This window comes from Gymnogyps californianus, chromosome 3, assembly GCF_018139145.2.
Source record: "Gymnogyps californianus isolate 813 chromosome 3, ASM1813914v2, whole genome shotgun sequence".
In the NCBI taxonomy this organism is placed as follows: Eukaryota; Metazoa; Chordata; class Aves; order Accipitriformes; family Cathartidae; genus Gymnogyps; species Gymnogyps californianus.
Genome location: NC_059473.1, coordinates 59404978 through 59432673, shown reverse-complemented (window position 1 = coordinate 59432673; position 27696 = coordinate 59404978). Strand labels below are relative to the sequence as shown.

The following is a 27696-nucleotide window of genomic DNA, read 5'->3' as shown; positions in this document are numbered from 1 at the left end:
GTGGCAAGGGGCAGGAAAGCAAATACATTGCCCCTCAAGGCCAAAGCTCACTTTGCTCGGGAGGGGAAGGGAGAGCCGCAGCAGCCACTGCAAGAGGGTCTGTTTCACCCACGCCCCATCCAGAAGTCACCTCTGTGTTTGGACCGAAGTGAAGCACCACAGCACCATGGCATTTTTTCCTGAGATTCCGGCAACAAGCCCAAAGCAAGCTGTCAATGGAAATCTTCAAAAGGCTGCAACTCCCCCAACTAATGAATGGATTTCCAGTAGGCCACAGCAAGCACCTCTCCGCCCCAGAACTACTCCTCTCCAACAAATTTCAAAATCCTGCTGCAAACCAGGAAAGCACTAGAGCTCCTCAAAATTAAGGATGCATCATTTATTTATTTATATGAGAAGGCATAAGTCAGTCTAAATCTAGGGATCACTGCTTGTCTATCCTCAATAACACCACCCCAGACCTGTAATTTCACTTTACAGTTATGAGAAGTTTCATTTTGTGGGATCAAATTCTTTCTGCTTTCACCTCTGCCTAACTCCGCATTCATTTAATGCATTATTTCCATTAAGCTCGGGAGAATTCCCAGCCCAGGGTATTTCTGCTGGAGGCCGATCCAGAATGGTGCAGCCCAGGATAGCAACCAGTTAAACCTTTTCTAATCACCGCATTCAGAAATGGTGGCTCACAGCGGCTGGCACGCAGGAACTGAATAGAGCAGGCAAGCTCGTATTTCTCTCACCAGGCCAAATTAATAAAAACAAAACCTGATTTCTCCTTCTCATTTTCCATTCTTCCGGCTCCCCAATATTTTTCCTCTTTCAAACAATTTTTTTTTTTTTTTTTTTTTTGTTTGAGAAGCTTAATGTTTGGCTGCCTTCTGAAGAAACGGGCACAGTGACAGATGAAAGGCCGTATTCATCGCCTAATTCAGAATAGGGAAAAACCGACTGCTGTGCATTTAAGATTCTAACAACCTTGCAATTTTGTATAGCCGTTTTCCCCAACTCGTTCTTTTGAAGAAATCTGCTTTTATTCTGTTAATAACTAACCACAGTTGCAGCAGCATGGATCCGATTAGCAGTTCTTACGCTACAAAGGAGAGGTGGGGGGAGGGCTGTGAACAAGGTTGCCAATTTGTCCACCTGGGTCCCCAGGAGAAAGATTAGATGAGGCGCTTGCTCCTTTCTTCCCCACTCACTCGCTGCTCTGCACTAGACAGACCTCTTCAAAGCTCAGCCACTGACTTAATTTTTTTTTTCCCCCCTCTAAAGTCTCATTTAACCGCCCCTCCACATGTTTTGCACTCTGTGTCACCGCGTCCCTCCAAAGCGACGGCGTGAATTGGGATGAGAGGGGTTGGGAGAGGCTGCAGCCGCAGCTTGCCCAGTGCTTTCTCTCACACCTCTATGGGGCCTCTGAATTGCTTTTAGATTTCGTAAATTATATTTTCTTGAATTTGTGCAAACTGTTGGAAAAAAGCGTCTACGTTCTTTAGGGGATGATCCAAACCCTGTAATCATACTGTATTTTTTTACTCTGTCCTTTTAAGCCTCTCATAAAAATGACAGTTTTGCTTGCATTTAGACTGAAGTAGAAGATTGCAATGGGTTGCATGGATTTAGTCATTTGTAATTACTTGGGACACAACATTACATGTTTGTTAATGCAAAAAGCATATGCTTCAGCTAGAGAAAAAAAAAAAATCTCAATTTCTTTATAAAATGTCAATTAACCAGAATATAAAATTGTAACTGATGCAAGTGCTAAATATCTGAAAGCTCCTAACAAAGGACAGGGTAGTATTTCTTCCTTATATTTGGCTCATTTCTTCCTTCCCAAAATGAAACCTACCCTGCCACACACCTGAAACTTAAAACCTCAGAATTCCATTGAAGAAGTTAATCCAAGTTCCAAAAGGAAGAATTTTTCATTATCAATGCTCATTCTCTAGACTGCACTTATGACTACGAGGAGAGTTTTTCTCTAAGCTGTTCCTCATTCTGTCTACTGTTTTTAAGAGTCTGAGAAGCACAACAAATGCAGCAGACATACACTTCTAGTATTTGCCACCTAATAAAAACCTTAACTCCTAATTTTAACAGTGCCAAATTCTAACAAAACCATATACCAACTTTCATTTATAATATCTGCAGTGTGAAAACATGCAAGATACCAAAGAGAGGGGTGAATGTGAACTGAAATTGCTGTTTCTTATCCATATTTCTTTTCCCTTGATCCAGCTACATGTAAGAATTGCTCAGAATAAATATTCATCATCAGGCGGCATTAACTCGAAAGACCAGCAGTGATGGAGTTTCACTCCTCCCTGCTCCTCCCGACTCTCTCAAGTTCAGACAAGCAGATGGAAATTGGAGCAGCGCTCATATGTGGCAATGAACTATTTTGCTAGTCCTGCCTGCTACTTCTCATACTAGTCCATTGCCTGTGATTAACGGGTGTTTTAGTAGCAAAATGTATGTGCTTTCATTAGTACTATCCTCAAAAGGAACAAACTCTTAAATAATCTGGTTTTTCTTACCGCATTATATTGTATATTACACAACCCTGGTCTCAATGGTTCTCAGGGACGGGGGAGAAAAGGGCAAGTTAAATGCATAAAAGATAAAAGCACCTTGAGGCAAACCCGCTTCCAAAAACCATTTGGTGGGTCTGATCTTCCTGAAGACAAGATCTATCATGCCATATTTCATCTCGCCCGACAACGATAAGCTCCAAAGACTGGTGCAGAAGTGGAGCAATTCTTCATGTATTTTTTAATCAACTGAGAACTTTCATCCAGCGAGCTCCCTCCGCAAGGTCGCACACACCATGCGCAGCCACGTGCCTCTCATGCAGTTTGCAAACGCCAACTTCTATGTCAGCTTCTGTTTGGAAGGGGGAGTATCAACATTAGCAACCCCTGGTTATATCATTTATAAACATGCAGATGTGGATTATTAAAGATTAATGCATTTTGGGATTGGTGTCGGCATTCCGTTTGTCTCACGCCGAAACCAATTCTGTTCTTCATTAGTCAACGACAACCCACATCACGCTGTTGTGGAAGAGAAATCAAAGGTGCAAGTGTGAATTGAGAATAAGTGATGAAACTGATTACTAAGAAACTTAACGGCTGTAATCAATCAACACATCACAATAATTTGAGTCCACTGTTATCTGGAGATGGGGAACAAACAGAAAAGCTTGCCACCAGAGTGAGTTGTTCTTTTGTGTTTGCTTTCTAAAAACCCACTTTGTAATTTGACTTCCATATCTACCTACGGAGCGATGCTGTCAAAGGGCCGTTCGAATCTTTCAAGCCGCAGATCAATCTGCATGAATTTTGTCCCTAAGGAGAGAATATTTTGCTTTTCATTAATTTTTAAAAAAATTATTATCTGGAGGTAGTGAAAATGTTCTTCTTTTGAGGCTAAATGGCTATTTTCTAGCTGGCCCAGAATTAATTCAAGTCATATTTGCAATTGTTCAAGTTCCTTCTTCTAAGGAGGGACACACCACATATCCATCTAGTCAAGTCTGACACTAACTATGAAGCATGAAGGCCGCTTTAAATATCTCTAATGGCAGTGATACACAGTTCACTGAAAAAGTGAAAACTGCAACAGCCTATCCCATCACAGAAACCAAACCACTTATGACATTTATGCTCTATTTTATCTAGGTATAACAACCATCTGTCAACAACAACAGAAACATACTGATGGAAATGTGAGAGACTTTTCCCATCACTCATCAATCACTGCTTAGTATTGCAAAGGACGAGGGAGTGAAAGACAACCTTTTAATTTATGATAATATGCAAACTAATGCCCTATTTGGCAACACAAAGAAGGAAAGAGAATCTATGTTTGTGTAGCCAAATAATGACAGAATAAAAAACCCCAAACGTTCAAAAACAAATATGCACTGTATTAAATTTCTTGACAAAAACATAAGTGGGTTGAGCAAAAAAAGTTAGAAAGAAATGCACAGGTTAATGATTAAATGTAAACAATAACTGTCCAAGGATAGCCTTAAAGTATACATCTAAAACCAACAACAAACATACCTGTCAAATCTTGGCAGCTGTGGTTAAGTATATTTGAATTTTGTTACGTGAACCAAAGCACATGCATAATTATGCAAAGATTTTAATTGGATTTCAACAGCCGTCATACTCTAGGTGGATTATGTACCAGCACGGGGCTACCAATGACTCAGAGAGCTACAAGAAGTGGCCTGCCGTACGCGCTCTGCCACGGCGTGCACAGCAGCAGATGCCCTGCCGCGCTGGCCGTTCGGCAATTGCCAGGATGGTGAAATCAGGCCTGGCAGGAACCAACAAAGAGGACAAATCAGGTATGGGGCAGGGCACAGCTATGGGGATGCGAGCACTACCGATCTGGCCATCTTGGGGAGGTTTACATGAAGCCTTTGTAGGGTGCTGGACAACCCTCAGTGCCGTGCTTCCTGGACCCTGCAAGATGTTCAGTCCATGGCGCAGAAATGTTTGTCACTGGCTTACACAGCAATTAAACACTGAAGCCGAAATGTGTGACCATGAAATATAAACACTGATAAACCAGATATTAAGCAACTGAAAACACTTAAAACTAAAAACCAAAAACTACCCCTAAAAAATAACCACCCAGGGCATGCTGGTTTTGGCGATTTATTGTTTTTCTATCTGATGCTTAACTTAGAGCTGATGAAAAACAGCAGGTTGATGGTGCTGGAATATGAAACCCTCCATCGTCAGGAAAACCTAACAGGAGGAACTCGAACAGCGTGTCTCTGTCTCATTTCATCTCCTGCACCTGTTCTGGGAAGACCACCTCTGCAGAGAAGGACATCTCCCTGATCTCTCTTGGCCAGACCGCGAGTATGACAGCAGTTCTGATAGTGCCTTTTGTAGCACAGGCTCTCCTCAAGAAACTAGATTGAGACTATTTAGTTATTTCACGAAGCCTTGAGACAACAGATTATTCATCAGTTGTGACCTGGGCTGAATTCTAATAAGTATCACAGGTTAGATGCTCCATACGCTAGAAGCAATGCCTCGAGCTAGAGTGCCTTACAATTTGCTTATTTTTCCTCTTGTCAAAAGACAGAAAAACTCTATATGTTGTTCAAACCCTTCAAAAGAAAGGGCTTTAAACTACTGCTATGTGAAACATTCATGTATTTCATTTGTAAGCATTCTAGATTTGCAAAACTGCTGAATAGATGTTTTGTGCGCTAGCAGTGATTAAGAACATAGCTACGTCAATGGCATTTTGTGTTTTGTTTTTTTCTGGTCCTGATGCCAATGAACAGCATGCATCTTCCTTGCAACAAGCTGTTGCAAGATTTTTGCCTCCGGAGAAGCCAAGGGGGAAATACTGATAGATGTGTTAAAATAATCTTTCTAGACAGGGGGATCATATCCATTTTACAAGGATATAATCCCCTTTCTTGTTTTGCAATTATTTTAGGGTATCTGTAAAACTTCAACGAAAAATACAGTATTACAAATTCACTTTCATATGGTAGTCTTCTCTCCCTCAAATAATGTTTGAAAAGAGTCCATGCCGTATAACATACCAGTAGTGGTGGTCAATGGAGTAAGCATATGGAATAGCTCAATCCCAAGTGAAAGATTTTTCCAAATTCTTGTTTAAAACAAGATCTGTCCAATCAGCTTGTCTTACTGCAGCCACTTCTGGAAACAGTTCAACTCTTACGCTTCTCCTTTTATAAGGCATGAAAGAAAGCATCACTCCTATTCAGATTTTTGCATTAAAAAGTCATTTTGGACTATGATAGACTACTGCTCATTTTTTTCTTCTCTCAGCATTTTAGTCACTCTAGTCTATCCACACATTGACTAAACATGCACACCAAGGCAAGATTTCCTGTTACAGCTCTCTCTGGGCATCCCATTCCCCTCTTGCTCCTTTTTTTCCTGGAGTGCTAGCTGTAATTCTGTAATTCTGATGGGTCCTGGATTTCAAGCTAGCTAGCTGATCAATACAGGAGGGGAAGACCTTCAGGTTTGCAGAGAGTAGAGTTGATTGCTGAATGGAACGCATCCATTGACTCTCATAATTATCAGAATGAAAAATGTGGAGTCTTTTTAATCAGAGGAGGGTGCTGACCACTGGTTAGCATAAATTAAGATGACTGGCAATAACATTCCTAAATGAGAGTATCCACACATGGACTTCTTCCTGAAAATTATAACTCCAGCTGTATCCAAGCTCCTTGGCGAAAGACGACATCAATACAATTGTAATAAAAACAACAATGCAGTTGATGCATAACAGAGTGAAAATAAGCTTGTTTGTTCAGAAAGTAAACGTATTAAAAGCGCAAGTCAAAATACTGATCTATGTGAAAAAAATACTTTTACGTATTTCTAAAGATGGCATTTGCTATTCATTATTAGCATAGTGTACCCTTCTACACAGATAAAAATTGCTGCAGAGGTTTAAAAATAATAGAATCTATTAACTCATACAAAATCTGCCTGTCCATCATGGGTTAAGGGATTCCTGGCCTATCAGCAATCTTCCACAGAACTCTTAATATTAAAAATTTTTGCTGCTTACACCGCAAGGGAGAAAGAGCTGACAAAAGCCTTTGGCCAGTGAGATCAAAATTGGGGATGGGGGGAGAAAGGGGAGTTTAGCTTATTTACATTTTTGCTTTGTTAGTAAACTGGAATGGTTGGAGAAGGAGGGAAAGAAAAAAAAAAAAGAACCAGAGAGAAAAGTGAAATTAACAGCCACTAAATCTTCTGGCAACAGCAGTGCATTTTGATGATGTGCTGCGTCAGCTTCCACTAATGGTTTAGGGTTGAATCAGGCACAGTTCAAGACCCAAAGCAGTGCAGGGCATCACATCTCACTCTTTGGAAGAACATGTACGCTAATTATGAAGATGGTTACAAAATAAAGAGATCAGGATTTCTGGCAAAGCAGAATAATGATCTACTTAGCAGGAAATCAGAATGCCATTTTGAATACCTAAAAATCATAAAAGATTAGGATTTCAGTCCTGTAATGAATGAGTGTCTGAATGCGAAGTGTTACCATTTTGAGAGAAAACTATCTGTCTGAACAAAACCCGTCGAAGTCGCTTTTTCTACTCTTAGGGGTTAATCTCCCTGGTCTATTCCAGTAATGCGAATGGAAACAAAGGCTGTATATGTGTGTGCCACTTACCACACAAAATATCCGTCCAGTATTTCAGAGAGCACAGGAAGGAAATGCCCACTGAGCTAGGGACATGCCAATGTCAGTGCTGCCTGTGCCAGTTCATTCCTGTGAAATTCGCGGCATGCAGCAGAAAGCAATGCGAGGCTGCAGGCTTGCGGTGGGGTGGGGAGACAGCTTAAACAGGCAGTGGAAGAGAATCAGCCATTTGGGAGGTTTAATAGGGGGCTGTTTGTTTGTCTGCCCTTTTGATGTTAAATTAGTCTTCAATTTTGTTGCAAGGAAGGAGGCACTGGGAAAAGGATGCTTCTCTTCCAGTAAACCCTGGGAAAGCAACACCTTTATTTTAACAGCCTTCCCACCAAGAACCCCCTGCAACATTTTGGCTTTCCCTAGCCATAGCTATCAGCAACACAACAGCTGCTCATTTTACAATGACTTGCTGGAGAGAGAATGATTGAAAGAGCCAATCTATGTCACATGGAGAAGCTGTGGCACAACATCGCAGGAGGTAATAGGAGAGGAATGAGGTCAGAACAAACAAGGGTAGGGTGAGAACGGAGAGGAAAATAGCAGTGAACAAAATTATTAAAGGCGAGACACGGTACTACACAATCTATGTTTAAAAATGGCCACAACCTGCACGCTGCAAACAGCCACAGAAATGCAAACAAGCTCTGTGTTACTTTTTCATAGGGTCTCGTGAATATGGCTGATGAAAAAAGCTTTCAAAGTCCTAGTAATGAAGCACAATGGTGGGAATACACTTAGGTGAAAGCACAGTCTAATTCATATGGCTTGAGAGCCCCGGCACCCGGCGGTGTCCCACTAGTCACAGGGTTTTAAATAGCAGCCTTGCTCGTGTCATTTTGTAGCTTGAGAAATGCAGCAGCAGCAGCAACGCTACCGCATCTGCCCAGCTCCCCTCCGCAGAGTGCTGCATTAGCTCACGCCTGGGAGTTCACCTTTAGCAAAAGAGCTGCAGAGACCAGGAGCTCGCCCACGCCGGGGAAACAGCGGCGGGCAGTTTTGATTTAGCGCCATTCATAAAAATCCTTCCTGAGGAAGAGCTGCTTTTGTGTTACCGCAGCAGACCAGAAAACCACCACGCAAAATGGTGGCACAGTTTGTATGAAGAGGAAATACTTTTCACTAGGCCAGTCACAAAAATGAGCTTTGGGCTCAGCTGAAGTGATGAAGCGACTCTGACCCTGACCTTTGGGCCCAGACCCCTTCTATTTTTACCCCACAGGGATCAATTGGTTTCATAAAAGTTATTACTTTCCCCTACACACTGTCCTGTTCCCGTCCTTATCTATCATGGCTACAATAAAGCTATTTTCAACATCACGTTCTTTCCCTATTCAGCAATCAGGCTGCTAAAATGCCAATCCATTTACTTGCCTGAATCTGACCGTGGGAAAATGTTACCTTTCCAGCTAGGTGGACTATCTGGCTTCACTCAACAACAGAGATGGGCTTCTGCACCACGTACTGGGAAATACACTGCAAATACAAAGCTGCCATACTGCACATAATGCAAATACTCGGGTCCTGCCACTGTCCCTGTTATTCCTGCCCCACCTGAGCACATGCTGCCGGTCAGAGCGGCTGGAGAGGGAAGAAATAACTGCAGGGCGTGCATGCAGCATCAGGGCTCAACACGCTCAGGCCACATTTAGTATGCAACATTGCTGCGTGCACTGAGCTTACTCCCCTTTGCTTATCTAGTTTAACCTCTGTATACAAACAGGCACATACATTTTACACAGCTACCTTTGTCCTGAATACCGAAACACACACTACTCACTGAATTTTAACCTGCGTTTGGTTTATAGCACATGTAATGAAAAGGCATCACTGCTTTTGTTTCTTTTAATTGAGCTCCACGCTGATTTTTTTGTGGTTTTGTCAGCAACTGACATTATCCCTGGGGTAATGTCAGCACTCTCCTACTCTTAGGAATTCCCCTAGTATTCAAAATGTCAGAAAAAAATCAAAAACTTGAGCATCAGAAAGAGAATAAACTCATCTGAAATACCAAATACACATTGCTGCCTGACCCCCTGCAAGTAACATGCCAGATGGGTGGGGACAAGGTAAGAACTGGAATTAATGCATGCCTTTTTTTCTTCTGGCTATCTTAACAGATTTCCACAAATTTCTGAATGTATATGAATGACTGTGTCATACTCTATGTGGCACAAGAGAGCGAATGGCAAGCATGCCACTGGCATTTCAATTATTACTGGTGTGGCTGGATTCCTAGTAACTTGTTGACCTTTGCAAATATTAAGAAATATCTCATACAATATTCTGTACTCATGTCCAAAATTACATTATCGCAACACAGGGTTGGAAAATCTCTGCCTTATCCTGCGAGTCTGAAACCACAAGTTCAAGAGCCAAAACCAACAAAAACACACAATAAAAACAAAAAGGAACCCTGTAAATAATAAAGAGAAATATGTGACAGATAGATGACACACGACGCAAATACAAAAATTACGATCAAGTATTTGCATTGGTCGATGATAAAGATGTTTATCAAACACATATGTGGAGTCAAGTTCAGAATTTTGAGCATTCCGAGGGCTTGGCAGCTAAAGTTTAGATGGAATTTACCCCTGCTTTGAGTACGCATTTTTTGCGGAAAAAGGCCCTGAAAATGCAGGATTCTCAGAAAATAAATGAATTTGGAATGCAGGAGTATTTGTTTATTTAATAAACCTGTCTATCGGTTTAATTTTTTTTTGTTGGAACAAACTTACCTGGAATACTTGCTGGAGAAATGGGACCAGATCTCGACTGGTTGCTTCCAACAGGAGAGCCTACAGGGGAAGGCGATGGGCCCCCAGGGATGCCAGAGAGATGTGGAGAAGCATGAGGGGAGAATGGAGACTGTGCAGGGTTGCTCTGCTCCCCTTGGCTGCTCGTAGAGCCTGATGCGCTAACGGCTGAGCTCAGGGTTGCTTCGGTTCCAGTCGGCAAGTCATCAATGGATCCAGATAAATCCTGAGGAAAAAGGAAAAAAGAACATAAGTAGTCATATGAACGAATACTCAGGCCGCAGGACTTGAGAGCTGGCATGGCGACGAGGTCCATTTGTTTACTTATTGCAGCAGATAACTGAGAGGTTGTCTTTAACATTGGTTGATGTAGTTAAATGATGGCAGAAAACGAGGATAGTATGTACAATTCTCCGCTTAATCTCTAATTCTTTCGAGAAAAGGAACAAGCAAGGATAACAAATGAATTGGAACCAAATTCACTCAACACTGAATTTAACCTTTTCCGTCTGGATTAAGCTTTCAAAATTAATCCCACAAATTCTGCCTGAGCATACTGAAACTAATGAAAATGATACATCAGTTTAACTTCCACTCAGTATTTCATTTTGGGGTTTGCTACTGTTATAATCACAGCTTATACACTTCACCATTTAAACCATCACCAAAATGAGAGAAGAAGGGTGTAAAATACACAGCCCTTCTAACACTTGCATGCAGCTCCTTCACCTTGCAGCAGAGACAGAAGAGGAGGCCCTGCCCTCAGCAGCAGCACAGGACCCATGGGCCACCTAGGAGCAAGGAAGGCTGCTTCTCTATTTCCATCAAATACCAGTGTACAACTCACAGTCTCTCTTCAATTTCATTTGAATACACTGCTAAACAGTTGCTCCATTTCAGTTCCTAACTACTGCATTTTCAATAAGAAATTTCCTCCGTAGGTCAAAGCACATCTGATTTCTAACTACGAATTGCTGGGTATACTCGCTAAAGCTGTAACACAGGAGTTATACTGGTCTTTGGATCTGTGGAAGTCATTTGGTTTTTTAAATCATTCTGAAATCAGATATGAAAAGCCAAGAACGCTGTGACAAAGCAAGTGCATGCCCCTTAACTGTCAGGAAAAATGTTAATTCCTAAGCACCACAGAAAAATCTCATACGTAAGGCGCAAACAAGAGGCAGAGACCTACCTCACATATAAAACAGGTCATGAAATGACCTTTGAGGCTTCCAATAACTGGGATGACAGAGTGGGTTACTTTGGCTGATACTGACTTCATTTGTCTGGCTCATACAAGTGGCTGCACCATAAACAACGGGACCCATCATCCGAGTAGCACATAAAGAACTGGGCTCTGCCTGAGCAAAGAGCTCAGGAAGCAAAGCCTTACTGCTGCCTAATTGTCATAACAAAAAATAAAGTTATTTTTAGAAGTTACAGAACTCGGACGAAATGCAAAGTGGTGTACTTAGAGTAAGAGTCCTGCCCAATGCTGACTACCTCTGTTACGAGGGAGGCTCACAGCCAGGCAGTCTCCCCTAACAGACAGATACAGTCAGTCTTCCAAGGCAAGAAAAATGTAGGATTAACAGTTTAAACACCAATAACATTCATTAGAAGCCACCTAGAATGCTACCTGTTATTCCTCCTCGTGCATAAAGGTAGTAAATACAACCCACCCGACTTAGCTCTCTGCAGGACACCTCACAGACCTTACTTCCAATGAATTTCCATGAGTACTTCAAGCACAACTCTCACCACAGGTTAATTCTGCTTTTTCTGACAAGCACAAAATTGTACATGTATTTCATTTGGCATATGAAAAGCAAAAATTAAGTTTGAAACTTCGGTCTATGTGTGGACTCTGCATTCACTCAAGAGCAGACTTCCAAATTCCTACAAATGCAAATTTAATTGTGAAATGGGCAATAAACTATTTTCATTTTTTCTTTTTCAAAACTATTAACTGCAGAAAATGTAAACAAGAAATAACACCATTTGATACTGTACAGAGCAATGCCAGAGATTTTTCACAGTAGAATGTATTTGGCAAACAGGTAAGCAATTACTGCTTTTCCATACATAATACGGTATTCTTCTAAATAGAATCAAATCGTTGCTGTCGTGATGTGTAACAAATGCTGCAGGAAGTGCTGATAAAACAAATGCTGCTGAAAAGCATATAATAAACCCCTGAAAACCGAATGTGGCAGAATAGCGCCTATTCTAAGGAATAAAAATTCTGCGTAAAAAAACAGATAGGCACCCAACTGATAGAAGACACAGAAAATACAGGATTTTACGTTTAGAATAACAAAGACTTTAAAAGGGTGTGTGGATTAAAGCCTTCATTTGTTTCAGAAAGCCACGAAGTACTTGAAAAACAAACACACCAAAATAACAAAAAACCATGAAGCGCTTAGCACTGCCCGTGATGAAATTATCTGTTGTTCAGAGACCAAAGCAAAACCTGAGTGCTCCCCACAGCATCTCCCCAGCTTGCTGAACGTGCGCATGGGGAAGCACTTGGGGACAGGAATGAAGTTCAGTTTTCCCATCAGGTCACATCTGACTTCTCCAGCCTCCCGCGGGGGTGGAGTGACTGACGAGTCCCAGGCATTTCCTCAAGTGCCTGCCTTCCAGGGATTTCCTCACCAACCTGATGCAACTCCTTCACAAAAGCGGAAAAGAAGGAGGAAAGCTTGCACGATACCAGTCTATTTAAAGAGCGAAGCCACGCCACCCTCCCCCAGTACGTGTAGGGGGAGCAGCCAGGCGGGCTCAGCACACCCGCGGTGCCTTGCGCTCCCCACGTGCACCCAGCGTAAGCACTGGGATTTCCTCCCCGAGCTGGGGAACTCTGCAATCAACTCATCTGCCTAGGATGCTACGGTAGCATTCATTCATCAGACCCATCAAGAAAGCTGATAATGAGGTTGCTCTCAGGATGGCACGAAAGGCTGTTGCCTATCTAGATGCCTGGGCTGTGCTACACTACCTTTACCTTGTGTTACAGTGGGCTAAAATGAGAAATATCAGTCATTCCGCACAGGGTGGTTTGCAGATCATTACTTTGTATTTTTTGTTTAACATACACTTTGTGGCCTTACCTAGTCTTCTAAGGTAGAAAGCCTGAGTAGGTGAGCAACTGGGAAACTTCCAGCATACAAAGGCTTTAGAAACACCTCTGTTATCCACAAAAGCTAATTGGGAAATTAAAGAGAAGGAGAAGAAAGACTTTATGTGAAGCACCTGGACAGGAAGAGCAGAAGTCGACTTGCTGTTCTCCTATTATCAGTATTTTAATGCTTGCTTTTACCTTGGTTTAACAGAACAGTAATGATGTCGTGCAATTTCCACATCACAAACATTTATTTATATATAAAATACTGTACACGTACACATTACATACGTAAATTACATGGATATACTTGCATTTACTTAGCATATCCATATGTAAAGCTATTAAAAAGCCTCCTAATAAGAGAAATTCACAGTGGTTTAAGCACACAGCCTAGTTAACAAAGAAGCTCTGTAACTAATACTCCTCCAGAGGACAATTTAGTCAGCAGGGCACCAACTCTATTCTTCTTTTATAAGTACTATCAGATCTATGATGCCTGTAAAGAACAGAGAGACCTTACTCACTGCATCTCATTCAAACCAAGGCACCTTCAAGCTACAGTGCTTCCATTTATCTTGTTGGAAAGTTGGCAGGTTAGGTAATTGCTGGGATTCTTTTAAGGGGCTGAAGTCCCCGTTACCCTAAGGCATGCCTTAAATTTTGCCTCTTTTCAGAGGCTTTTTCTGGAAAGCACTTGTTTCTTCCAGTAAAATGTAGCAAGTCTAGAATTACCAGAAATCTCTTGTTTCTTGTAGATCTGTTTCTTGTAGAGCAACCTTATTATTCTTGTCTGTGGTATCGGTATGACTATATTTTCAAATGTGGCATCAAATCTAAGAAAAAATGAAGGACAAAACAATTTTTTTGCCCTGTCACAAATCCATATTACAGTTCTGTATTCTCTATGTCAGCTTTACATCCTGTATTATTCAGGACATCCCAGCCAGCTTTCAAAGTTCATTTCTAGATAATACTTTGATTACAAACTGAAATGTCCCTGTGCAGGATTTATCTCTTTTAGCAAAGTGTTTTATCTCCAACTATCTTCACTTCTAGCCTCACCTTCCACCCATGCACAACCTTTATTCTTGTCCCTCTGACAAGTACAAGAGCTACAACGAACAGGATCACATTGTGCTTGGGATTATAATGTTATGCCTTCCTGGTGGTACGATCTTATCAGACTGACAGGAGAGACACTCTTGAAAGAGCAGACCAATTTACTATTGCAACGTGGCCGGCAAGGGGTAGAAGGAAGCAAACTGCTTATACAAAGCCAGGAAACCCAAAGTTACTTATAAAGAGAGCACAAGGAAAAAAATACGAACACCCATATATAATAACGTTAACTTACTCAAGGAATACACCTTGATCCAATAAACAGCAAAAAGGAGACTACAGTAACTTGATAATATCACCACAATTTTATACACAGAGTGTGACAGGATTAGAGCATTCACCACAGAGCAAAAACACCACAAACACTTCACACAGTTGCCGGTTTTGCTCAAGAGTGTCTCAAGCAGACATAAAACAAGATTTTACTGAAGGGATCCCTTGCTAAATACCTACAGTTGAAAAATGATGAGCACCTTCTCTGAAATCAGTAAAAAGGGAAAGTGTGGAGCTCCTTGCTAACTGAGCTCCTATGCCACTAAATTACACCCTAAGTTCACCGACAGGTTACTGTAGTTTGGGGCTCTCTTGCAGTGATTGTGCAGAGCATATACAACCTGGGATTTATTTGAACTTCCCCGCTATTGCCTATCAGCTCCTTTATACACACGAAGTAGAAGAAAAGCAGAGGTATTCTGTGGATATTAAAATTAAAGGCACACAAAACTTCATGGTCTCCAAGAAGCTGAAAACCCCAGACTCTACCCTACTATCCGTTCTGCTACCACGAATCCCAGCGCTACACGTAGGGAACTACAGCAACCAACTGGCTGCAGGATTAAAGCCCTGCTCACTCCATTCAGGCCTTCCGACAGTATTTTTATTAGGATGGAGGATGGTGCTGCTCAAGACAGGATCCTGCATGAAATATCCATCTCCTTAACACAAATCACCACTTTAGAAGTAAAATTATATATACACGCAAACATATTTTACATGTAAGTATGTAAATATATATTCAAGCAGACATACACTCTGCTATTGTTTTGGAGCCATGGGGGATTATGAACAATATGCTCTGTAATTGAGATTAACTTTGAACAAATTATTTGGCTGACAAACACACATACGCACACAAAGGGAAAACCCACAATAGCTCTGTTTAAATTTCAAGATATTTGTAAGACCTCTTTTCATCACAAAGCAGCCTATAATAGCATGTTTCAAGAAGTCTTCCAAAGGCCCTGCTGGTCACATTGTCAAGGCAGAGAGCGAGCTAACAGCCTCCCATAGCCTGCGCAACAGGAAAAACACACGGGCACAGCAACGATGGAGACCATGAGGAAAATCCTTTCCTTTTCAAAGGCTGCTACCCCCTACACGGGTGTCTCCCTTCCACGCCAGCTGCGTTGCGACCCTCAACTAAGCACACCAAACATACATAATGCACATTCTTTAAAAACTCGTCTTTAACAGGAGAGAGCAAGGCTGCCACTACATTTTTGCCAAAGTGCCTTTTACACCCCTTACTGAAATGAATTTGGGGACAGAAAACAAGGTTCATTCTCTGAATCTTGTTAATTCAAGGTTTGGAGAAGGAAAAGTAGACAAGATCCCTTCCATTTCAAACACCTCCTCGGGGAAAAAGCTTGATTTTTATTGACGGGCACAACTCTACCTCAGAACATGCTATTGTAAGGAGAGGATTTGTTTCATACTTAAAACTTACTTGCAAGACAAACCCAAACTTTGACAATAATTGGGTAGAGGTACTTTTTAGTTAGTCATGGTACTTGTCAGTCTTACTTTATTCCGCTTACTAGATGTTTTAGTGTTTTTAACCAAATTTTTAACTTCAACCTCTACATGGTAAACAATTCATGCAATACTCTAGATTAAGGAAATTCTAAGTATATGATAAAAACACTAGCTTCTTGTACTAAATTTAGTGACAAAGCACCACTTGCTGGGGAAACACATTCCCTTCATTCTGCAGACCTCACACGCTTCCCAAAATAACTCAGTTACTGAACTGTGTTGCAAGGGCTCTGATCAGTATCAAATACTTTCTCTGAGAAGTTATACTGGGAAGTCCCCGAGGATGCAAAATTTTTTCCCCAAAAGCCCTATACTCACTCAAGCAACTGAGGAAAAGCGTAAGCAAACAATGCAGTGCCAGCGCTCTGCCTGCCATCTTTTCAACCTATGGGATCCTGGAATTACATCAGTCTTCCAGAAATTATCTACAAAAAGCCAGCTTGGAAAAACAGATTCAAGTCACAGCTTACTACCTAATCACTAAGCAAATGACTGTTTTGGACAGTTCTTACTCATAATTTGGATATGAAATTCATTCCCAGTCTTAAAAAATCCCCGATTAAAAGTGCACAGGAAACATTGTTTCTAAGAAAAGTGTTAGTCCTAATAAATAAATACTTGCCGAGAGTGGGGAAAGAGCAAAGGAAGGTTTGCTTTTTTGTTTTTTAAACAGGTTCACTAAAGCTGGTATGAATTTCGCTGCTGACCTCAACTGACTTGGGTTTTTCTCCACTCAGTTAATGGGAATGTTTCATCTACCAAATGTAAGGGATCTTAAGTGGACTCGCTGCAAAGTCAGAACCAAACAAGCAGTCATACCTTTTTTTCCCCCCCTTCTTTTCCCTTTTTAGGTAACTCCTGGTCCTACAATATGAACACCAAAGCGTACATGATGAGTTGATGCAGAGTGTCACTGGCTCAGATCTCAGATTAAGGACCTGAGCTGTTAGGACTACGCAGACTGCGCAGGACAGGCTGTGGCTGAAGGCACACCTCCTCACACACATGCCTGCAGGCTTCACTTTCATCGACAGTGAACACCACTGAGACAGCACAGCCTGCGAGGGTCAAGAGATGCAACCAGCCTTTCCAGCTGCCTAGGCAGGACTGCCAACCTAACGAAGAATATGATTTTGTTCTGCTGAATATGGCATCTCACTGTAGCATTCAATTCCCAGTTCATTATTTCTTACTACATTTGTTTAGCAAGCAAAGGATCTGTGTTTGTAAGACAACCTTAACTAAAAATAAAAATTGTTGACCTGTGGATACAGGTGCCCAAGAACAGAACATGATACGCCCCTATCTGTCAGACACAGGATGAGAAGAAGTTGCTAAGATGGATATAGTCACACTTCTGTGCCTACACTGATCCACGATGGGATCTTATTTGCTTGTCCAGACAAGAGCTCTACAGCAAAAACAACTTAGGGCAATTAGAAATTCAAAACTGACACTATAGCTTCAAGGCACCAGACGAAAGCCCAAACAATCGCACACCTCCCTGCCCGTGCTGAGTGCCACTCATTATGGGGTCTGCAGTTCCCTGACAGTTAACGGGAAGGGGACTCCTGAGGTCTCCAACTGCATCAAGAAATCTCCTAATGGCATAAAAAAAGTAGCTAGTTTACAAACATCGATTCCCGTGTATGAAACGATAAATACTAATGACCCATGTGCTATCAAAGCAAATTGACAAAGTCTAACAAGGACTGTAAACAGGTAAGATGCACAGCTTGTCTGACAACAATACTTTTTAATATCGAAAATAAACAGTAAATCTCCAGAACAGAAAAACAACAACATAGCATCTCTCAAGATACAAACTTCACTGCTTATCTCTGAAGCAGAATGCTTAGCACGTAGAATTTCTGGAAATAAAATTTAAAAACAAAAAGCCACGAACCCTTAGGAGTCATTTGTTTCTTCAGTACTGTAGCAAAGAAAAATTATCAGCCAACAATTCTTGTAGCTACAGCATCAGCTATTTATATCAATAAATCATCAACATTTAAAACAACCAAATCAATGAAAACCACAACAAATTGCCCCTATGAAGAAGAAAGAAAAGTTGTGTTTGTGTAACAGTAACCTAATAAAATTTAGTTGTACTCATACTACCTCCCATCCACAGTTTCCTCAGTGCCAATCTTAACCATCCCCAAACATAAAATCCCTTCTGTTAAACTTAAGGTTTCTTCATATAAAGAGCAATGAGGTGAGACATAACAACTTCCTTCTTTTGCGTCTCTTTGGATTACAACCATTTTCTAGATCATGTAGCCTCCAGCTACTTCCCCAGGGAGAAGACAGACTAAACTGGCAGGATAAAACAGAGAGGAAGCTGACTGAAGGAAAATATGCACTGATCCAGAACCTTTCAAGCTCTCTGGAGCTTGTTGTTTTGGGGATCACTATCCTCCTCCCTCTCTGCAGCAAGCTGAGAATTTGAACAGCCACTGGGTGACTCCCCTGCTCGCCAGCCCAGCCTGCCTTCCTAGCTGTGCTTCTAGCCATGCTGAATCCAGCATCACAAAGCCACAAGGAAAACACCACACACCTGCTATTCCCCCTCTCATTACCTACTTGTTCAACTTTCACAGCTGATGTAGAAAGAAATCAGACCAAGTAAGCAAGGAGAGGAGTACCGAATCACAAGAAAGACAAACATGGATTGGAGCAAAAGCATATGAGCAAGAAGAATATTACCAAAAGAACATACGGGTCAGTAGATCTGAAAGAGACCTAAAATTTTAGCAGGAGCAGCAGCAATATGCATTAGAAATTATTGCTTACTCCCTTTATTCCATTTACTCTGGCTACCATACTTTTGGACATTTGCAGCACATGCAGTCAGACATAGACAATCTATCTTGAGACTACATATTCAAAAACCTGAGATTTTGCAGTTGTGGCTCAAGCAAGAAGGAGCAAACACCACTTCGGAATACCACAACATGGAATGTGGTAAAATTCACACCACGTCTATCCTGCAGTACGCCCACACGTGACTGCAGTGCAGAGATTCTCAATAGGTCTATGCAGGGTAGCTCAAGTAGGAGAAACTCTTTAAACATGACCACACAGCCTCACACGGCTTAATGCACCTTACTGTTTACTACTACAGACATACCCTGAGTCACAACACACCTATTTTGCAATTATAAATCAACATCTTTCCACATGTGCTTCTCAGACTATCTCACCTTGCATTCAGAAGGCATTAGCTGTGCTGTTCAAAAGTCTGGACCTACAATACTATCTGATTTGGAGGCTGCAGCTGAGGGAACAGAGAAAGTGTTGGTCCAACAATCAATTGCTCACCAATCACTGAAAGCCCATCTTTTCATCCCATTGTAAATTAGGCAAATTGATAACAAGTGAGCTGTTCTGACAGCCCAAGGCTACCTGTGGGCCACAGTAAAGGGCTTAAACAACTGATGAACCTATACACCTGTATGCCCGAGGTTTAAAAGCTCTTGTTCTACAGCACTTGCTTTTTTTTTTTGGCATATTAATACCCTTGTAGAGTTATGGTTTGATAAAAAGGATGTCCCAGCAGGTTACTGTGGGAATAAGGATCTACAAAACACAGTTTTTCATTAGCTTAGGGCTTGTGCATGCATCATACTGTCTCTCTCTCTTCTCCCACAACACCCTGTAACCAAATACCACAATTCAATGAGATGGTAAATAAGTCACAGACACATCTTAAACTTCAAAAACACAGGTGCTCCAATAACTTCCCATCTCTTCCTCTTGAATCAGAAGTTGAAAGGAGCAAAAAAATGTATACACCAAAAAGAGCGATAAATGTTAGAAAGGCTTCCTTTTTAAGGAACTGAATAAGGTGACTTGCCTCAGAGAACAATATTAATTAATTAAGTCTTATTTAACAAAACTGGAACAAACTGGATATGCAGTGTTATATTGGGGTATCAGGCAGAAATGAGTGTCATAACGTTTACTGCAGTAAATTCAGGTTAATTTGCCACTTCAGACTTATTCTCTCAGCATTGCACAAGAATCTCTCATCCTCCTCCCTCTTTGTTTCTCCTGCCTTTTTCTGAACCCAACGTGACCCCAGTGGCACGTAGTTCGACAACCAGTAAAGCACAAATGCACGGGGCTGCGATCTCTCTGACTCTGCTTTGCTCCACGCCCCCCGCCATGCACACAAACCGCTTACTCCTTTCTGAGGTTTATGGGCCACAGCAGCAAAACCAAACAATTACGCTTCAAGAGCTGTTCACTCAACCCCTCCCACCTCTTCATTTTCCAGTAACCTGGGAAAAGGTTGGGAAATGAAATCCAAGACAGTAATAAAGCAGAAAATAAACTTTCACATCGTTTCTCGCACATGCCAGCTAGAACCAGACTCCCTCATCACCCCAAGTTCTGGAATTCACATCTCCTCGCAGTAATTCAGTGCTGGTTGGGCACACTATTGTGCAAACTAATTGAGCGGCAAGGGAATGTGATATTTTGAGATGATACGGCTTTAACAGACTTGTGTAGAACTCGCATTTCAGAAACCTTTATATAAATTTCAAAAGGCTTTTGAAATCCTAGAAAAGTGTCTCGGCCTCACATTTCTTTTGAAATAATGTCTTGATTACCCTAGTAGGAAGGATAACTTGTAGTGCTTCAATTAAGCTTTAAGAAAAAATTCTGAAAGGCCAATACCCTCCCCTGTCTACTGGTAAACATGCTGTCCCAGCCACGGCTTACAAACTTTGCTTTTGGGGTAGGAAGAGGTACCCTGAGGCTACGATAACGACATGGTTGTCCTGATCGTTAAGTGCATTAAGCTAATCTTTATCGAACAAGTTCATAATTCTAGGTGCACTCTTGAAATCCAACAAATGAGAAACGTGGAAGAGTTTAACACTATGGAAGTGTTAAACCATGTAGACTATGCAATCTACAGAAAAGCAACATACCAGTTACTACTGTTCTTTAATTAATATATCATAGAAACGAAAGACTTCCATGGTGAATTGCGAAAGCCAGCTTTTTGTGAGTTTTTGAGTGCCTGAACATGCTTCAAAGTTGCAGCTTTTTCCTATCATAGAGAAGACAAGGAGTCCTGAGATCTTCTAGATAAAGCTTTCAGTAGGTTGTTCCTCCAAAGTTTTCCTTGGCTTGAAGGGAGGAGGTTGGTATTGCACAGAACTACCAATTCAGTGTAATGCTAATAAAAATGCTCTGAAAAAATTCCAAGAAAGCACGAGTAGGATGTTCAGTGTACAGCAGCTGTGATCGGCAAGACTGTGGCTGCTGCTCCATGGACCACAATGGGCGGACACTTGGTGGAGCCTTACTGAGCAGGGAACTCCCATCTGCCCTCTTGTATGATGATGCTTTACCCAGCCCTTCACCTGAGATGCCAACTGTCCTTCCCCAACACCTGCCAGGCTATGTCCCTGCTGTGGCTCCCTCCAGCAAGCAGCACTGCAGTACCACACCCCACAGAGACAGTGCATTTGGAAGCCACTTGTATGAAATATTTGTAAATAGAATAAAAGACAACTTTTTTTCCCACTGATCTCTATTCTAGTTGCACTGAATTTTGAATATGTTCATAGACAGTGCAAAAAACCATGTCAGGTAACGTGAGAGAGGTGGAAAAAAAGGGCTGCAGATGGAAGCTTCTTTGAAAGAGGGTCTGCCAGGATCTTGTAAGGCAGTGATCCTTTGCCCTCCTCTCCTGCTGCTGCTGTTCCCCCATGGAAACCCCATGTCACACGCAGCAGCCTGAGGAACTGCAGCGCTTGGCAATGGCTGCATCCTGGTCCTTGCAAGATCAAGCAAAGAGAGACTTCAGCCCTGCCAGATATTCAGCTGTAGCCCTACCTATTGCTGATTCTCCATTCTCCAAATCTGTGTCTGAGCCACGTAACACAGCTTAGGGAGCAGGGCCTAGAGGTCTTCTGGGGAATGCGTGTGATAGAAAGATGGGAAAACAGCCATCTGTGTCAAGGCATGGTTTGTAAGAGCTACAGCTCAAGAAGAATATGGTTCTTAACCTGATGAAAGTCTTGCTGCGTGGCTTGTAAGGTCGTTGCCGCTTTGCTGCAGTGTTGCCTGAGCGCTTGTCCTGGTCCCCCATTCGTCGTCTTCTACGCTGAAGACTACAAATAGGGCCAGCATTTATACACTGCTGTCCTTCTTTAAAAAAAACCCTACCTATCTCACAACTTCTAAGAAGATCTACCTGGTGGAACTATCAAACCAAAGCTCATTTCATCCTCTGAGTTATTCATTAGACAGACCACCAAAAAAGAGGAAAAAAACCAAATCAGTAAGTTGAGATCTTCACAAAGTCCCAAAATACTTCTGAAGGGTGCTTGTCAGAACAAACAAATGTTCCAAAGGAACAAACAGCCTTATGAATTAAGTAAAGAAATAAATAAAGGGAAAACATATGAAAATTTCAACAACCGTGCCAATCTGTTGCGAGCTGTACCCGTGCCAGTGAGCGGCCTCGGGGCACCGTAGGATTCCTCAGCGCAGTGCCAAGCTCCAGCAATATTGTTATGGTTAGAGAGGAATTTCTCACAAGAGCTAACAAAGGCAGAAGGTCATAAATAAACACAGCAGGATAGCCTTGTCAGTTCTCATTATTAGCGCTGCAGGCACTTGCTTTTCTATGGGCTGCTCGCAGGTTCATTTAAGTGTAAGAGCTCCTCCTCAGAATTTCACATGCTCATAAATAAAAACAACATTTCCTAAGAAAGAAAGGCACACCTAAGTTATTTTTTATTATTATTTTTTATGCACACAGGGACACATGTGCATGAGCTGCTCGTGCTGTCTGTAGCCGCCCTGTCCATAGGCACCCACGCGTGCTTCCTGCACTGGCCAAAAGCTTATGCGCAGCTAACCCAGAGCTGCAACATCCTTCTACGCCAGCCTCCGTTACACCACACAGGCCTCCTTCAGACTGTGGCCATAATGAACGAGGAGAGCCTTCCTACTGCAATAATGGTCACCAGAATTACATCTGGACGGGAAATGAGGCTGAGCTCCTAAACTGATCCTGACGTGCATTATACAACTAGGAAAGCACAGCTGTGTGATCATTATTGCAATTACAAAATGACATTTAGTGTTAACTTTCTTTTGTTACTGAATTTTGAAACAGAGAGGGGGCAGTACCAGTAACTTTAGGGGTACAAATGTGCAAAGAAGGGAGGGAAAAGTTCTTAAGATCTCAAGCGCTGGTCCTTCATCTCCTGTCAGATGTCAACAAACAGCCAAGTGAAAACACCTCACCTCTCCCATACACATACCTACCTATCTATCTATATCTATATATCTATACCTATATAAATGAGCGAAAAGTGACCTCTGTGTAAAACTAGACACAGTTTAAATAAATTAACACTATCATGTAGTGCATACTGATTTCAAGTTGTGTATGTCGTGCTTTTCAGAATATTAGTGGAAATTTAGAGATCAGCAATGCTATCTCTAGAATATTTTTATTTTCTATTTATTATGCTGGAATTAAAAAATGTAAAGACGTGAAGAAAGCTCAAAGGTTCACGACCTTGGAAACACTACCATTGAATTAAAAGTAAGTAAAATAACAGGCCTTATCTTACACAGGGGATACCAGGGCATGCCCGGCAGTGGGAAGAACGCTGCTCAGTCACCATCCCTTCCAACACAAGAGAGGTGGTAGAGACTGTAATTACTTACCTGCCAAAAAACCCCCAAACACTTCTCCATCCTGTGAACTGTACTGAACACTAATGTACTGGTTTGTTAAACAGTCACGTCTATCTTTCTAGTGGGCTAAAATTTGACCAATGTTATCGTTACTATAATCCATGCTATCTTGAATTCTCATCTTTTAAAGCAAATTGCATGACTGACAAGCAAAAGCCCTGGTGCCTTCTATGCTTTCTGTGAGAAGCTCAGGAAAATAATTTTCCTTCCAGTTTGCTTCCTATCCCATCACCTGCTATCAAAGGAAGTTGGTTGTTAGTCCTGATGTGCTACAGTGGAAAAGCCAGAAAAGCTATGTTCAAAGAACTGTTTCTCTCAGCTGTCCAGCCCTTCATTACACACCATTCATCATTATCAACATCAGGAGTTGTTGGAACAGCCCTTGTGAATGAAAAATCTCCCTATTCAACTTTTAGAGGCTGCCAGCCCGCTCCCTTTTGCCTCTGTGCTCAGGCAGGGTTTCTACTTTGGGCAGCGGCCTGCCAGCCATGCTGTGTGCACCTTCTCAACACAGCCCACCCCGACAGGAGGACAGCAGCCTCTCCCTTCCACTAGCTGGTACGCACGGAGCCGTTTTCCAAATCGCTGACCCTATTAAGCTGGCTTCTACCAGACACAACACCAAAGGTGCTAGGGAAGCTGCTTTATTTCTGCACACCAGCAACGGTGTGCTTCTCAGCTCCAGCCTGTTTGAAAGAGCTGCTGGAACTGGAAGGAGATGGAGTAAAGGATACTAGTTTCCAGCTGGTCAGTTCCTTGGTCTCCCTCGATCAGTAGGCAAGGTGCTGTCAGGGCACGGGGCAGGCTGTAATCCCCTTTGCAAGCACAGAAACGTGGATGCTTCTCTATTTCTAACCTCTTCCCTGTGCCGAGTTTCCCCAACTCCCCGCCATCTTGCTTTGGGCCTCCAGCTCCTGCACTGGCGCCATCTCGGCAGGCGGCTCCTTTGCCAGCCCTGCCAACCTGCTGCCGCACACCTGCGTTTCCAGTTGCGGGGCAGAGACCCACAGCGCTGTTGGCAGCAGGGGGCTCCCCACAGTGGGGGCCTGAGAGCCTCACCAACTGACGAGCAGGTTATCTGCTGTCTGCTGCCAGCGTGCTCAGGGCTGTGCAGCCTCAAAAGATGTTGTCCCCGCCGCAGGCAGCATGCAAACCCACCGGACACCCCGCAGAAAGGGAATTTTTGTCTGATAAAATACCATCTCTCTCTTACTCAAATTTTCTCTTTTCCTTCTTACCGATAAGATCATCATAATTACAAGAACGCTCCAGAAAACAAATGTGTAAACTAAAGGGGAAAAAAAAAAGAAAAAAAGAAAGGCCCATAATAAACTATATTCAAAGGATAAACGCACAAAACTCACTATTTTTGTTCCTCTTTACCCACAGAGTAAGATACAAGAGAACCAAACTGGGAAGACAGCCCGCTTCGTGAATCGCAAGCCATGAAGTAGGCCATCTGTGATCCAGCACAGTTCTCCTCACAGGATCTGTCCCTCCGCAGCTGGAGATGGTGAATAGTTTCACGTTGACTTCTGAGATCTCCATGTCTTCCTGACTTGTGGATCTCAAGTATGGGTATTTCTGAGAGCAGGATACCCCAGTCAAAGTAGTATTTACATATCTTTTCCTCAATTTTTTCTTATTAATATTTTAAAAACTTTTAGCTATCAAACACGTTGCAATTAATTTATCTTCCCTGACCAAATCACATTTACTTCTGTAGAAACACTCCTCTGCCACTGATTTCAAAAGAAGAGCCGGGTTTCAGCCCACTCACTCAAACGTGCATTTGTGTTAATTCTTGCGTCTCATTAATTATTTCACAAGGGGAGAATTCCTTACACAAGTCAGAAAGTGACTTAAATCTACTAAGTGCTGTGTGCTATGAACAGAGGTGGACAGAGCCAAGGAGAAGGACGTTTCTAAGGGGTCTCTGCAGCGCTTTGAAGTCACAGAGAAAAGAACTTCAGGTTTCACAGACTCATCTTTTGATTTCCTTTTTTAAAGTACAATCTGTTTTGTTCTTCAGTGTCTGTGGTCATATTTCAGTAGCATGACACCCATGGCTTTTTGGTGTTTTTGATAGCTTAAACTTATTTTACATAGTTACACACTTGGAATTATATAAAACATTATAAAAATGTTTCAAGGGCTTCAGATTTCTAAATTAAATCATTAAATACTTTCTCATATTCAGCAGTATATTTCATTGCCATAGATGCAATACTGTGGAGTTTTTCCTCTAGGAGCAGGAAATATTTATTTTATACAGTCTGAAAAAGGTCATTTTACATTTTTTAAGAGTGTGAAAAAATTATGCAAAGAACAGTTGAGGAAGGGAAAAAAGAGCAGGAGGTATACTTCTCATAAGAATTATGGAGGTATTTTCTTGTTACAAAATACCATTTGTTATTTTTCAATCAAAGAAAACTGCAAGGAAAGACTAAAAAGGTTGAACTAACTACTCTAAAAAATTATGAATGTGCCAAAAGATCACAAATAGCACGTTAATGTCAGAGCGTTGGCTCCCATTGACCTGTCAGGATTTTAATTTTGCTTTTTAAAGGGAGACAAGAGGAGAGAAATAGAGAAGGAGTCATTAGACTAAATCCATCCTGCCTAGCCTTAATTTTTTAAGCTAAAACCCCCAAACTGTGTCCATGATCTGTATTGGTTTGTACCTGACCACTTCAGCCGTCCCTGACACTTGACCTGCTTCCGAAAAGCAAGAAGTCCAATTTAAGTCAACAGTCCTACGGGGAGGTAATGGTTTGACCCTTGGTCCCTCCACTGCAACCATTCCAATTCTCTAATGATTTCCCTGCAGGGTTCATTTACCAGTTCTGGGTCAAAGACCAGTGCATCCACGAAGGCAAGGGGTAGCACAAGCACTGCATGATGGATTTGAAAATAAGTGCATCGTAAAGGAAACCTCCATCAATTAGGGATGGCCTTTGAATTCAAAACAAAAGGAAGCAAAGTGCAAATCATAATGTCTACTCTGCTCACTTTAGCGGCACACAGATACATACGTTAAGAGATGTGTTCTAGCCCAGGTGCAGAACTAGCAATCACCCTAGGACAAACAGTCCCCGTCCATCCTCAGAAGAGATGGCCTTTCGCTCACTCTGAGCAACAGGGAAGTAGAAGGGATTCACTATTTGATTCCAAGCAAGCTTTTGGTACATCTTAGTACTTCAACATTATACGCACTGTGACTCTAACCAGAAATATTAAGACCTGCTGTAGCTAAGAAGTCAAAGATTATCCAGATCCACTTTCACTTTTTGGAATCTGTGCCTTAATTTACCTTTACAGGGAACAGCAAAATTACCAGTTACAAGTACTGCTTTTCCACCCACCCATTGCCATGCATATATTAAAGCAGCTGCGAATTTCCTTTTTTTCCAGTGGTCTTCAACATTGAAATGCACTACGTGCTTTTTCGGAAAGAAAGGTACGAGGAAGTATATTTAGTACTACAGAAGGAGATGCACTAAGGGCATAAAAATACGAACACTGAAGAAAACAAAAGACACCCTGTGCTTGTTCCTAGTGAAAGACGAAGGGGAAAAAAGAATTATGCCCCTTGTTACCAGCAAACATGCAAATTAAAAAAATATGAGAATGCGAAAAATAACTTTTAAGAAGGTCTGCGCTTTCCTGCGTGAAGCAACCAGGCAAGGCCATGTTAACAACTTGGCTGAAGCTAGTCTTCAGAAACCACGGCTACTGGTCACTGAGCTCTCATCTAGTGAGTTCAGATTAGTTGTAACAACTAGGGAGGGTTGCATATCCACACATGCAACTCTTTTGGTGCTACAGTTATAAGACCACCAAAATTAAAACATGGAAGAAATCCTACACTGACAAATTGTCTTCTTTTTACAGTATGCTTTTAATACATCT

General features: G+C 41.9%; 1 protein-coding gene across 1 annotated transcript in view; it reads right to left on the bottom strand.

The window, feature by feature from the left end:
- Positions 1-27696, bottom strand: part of ARID1B (AT-rich interaction domain 1B) — a 339938-nt gene that overhangs the window by 91956 nt on the left and 220286 nt on the right. Inside the window, exon 6 of the mRNA XM_050895216.1 lies at positions 9969-10212. Within this exon, the coding sequence (XP_050751173.1) occupies positions 9969-10212 (244 nt within the window). The remainder of the gene's footprint in view (positions 1-9968; positions 10213-27696) is intronic.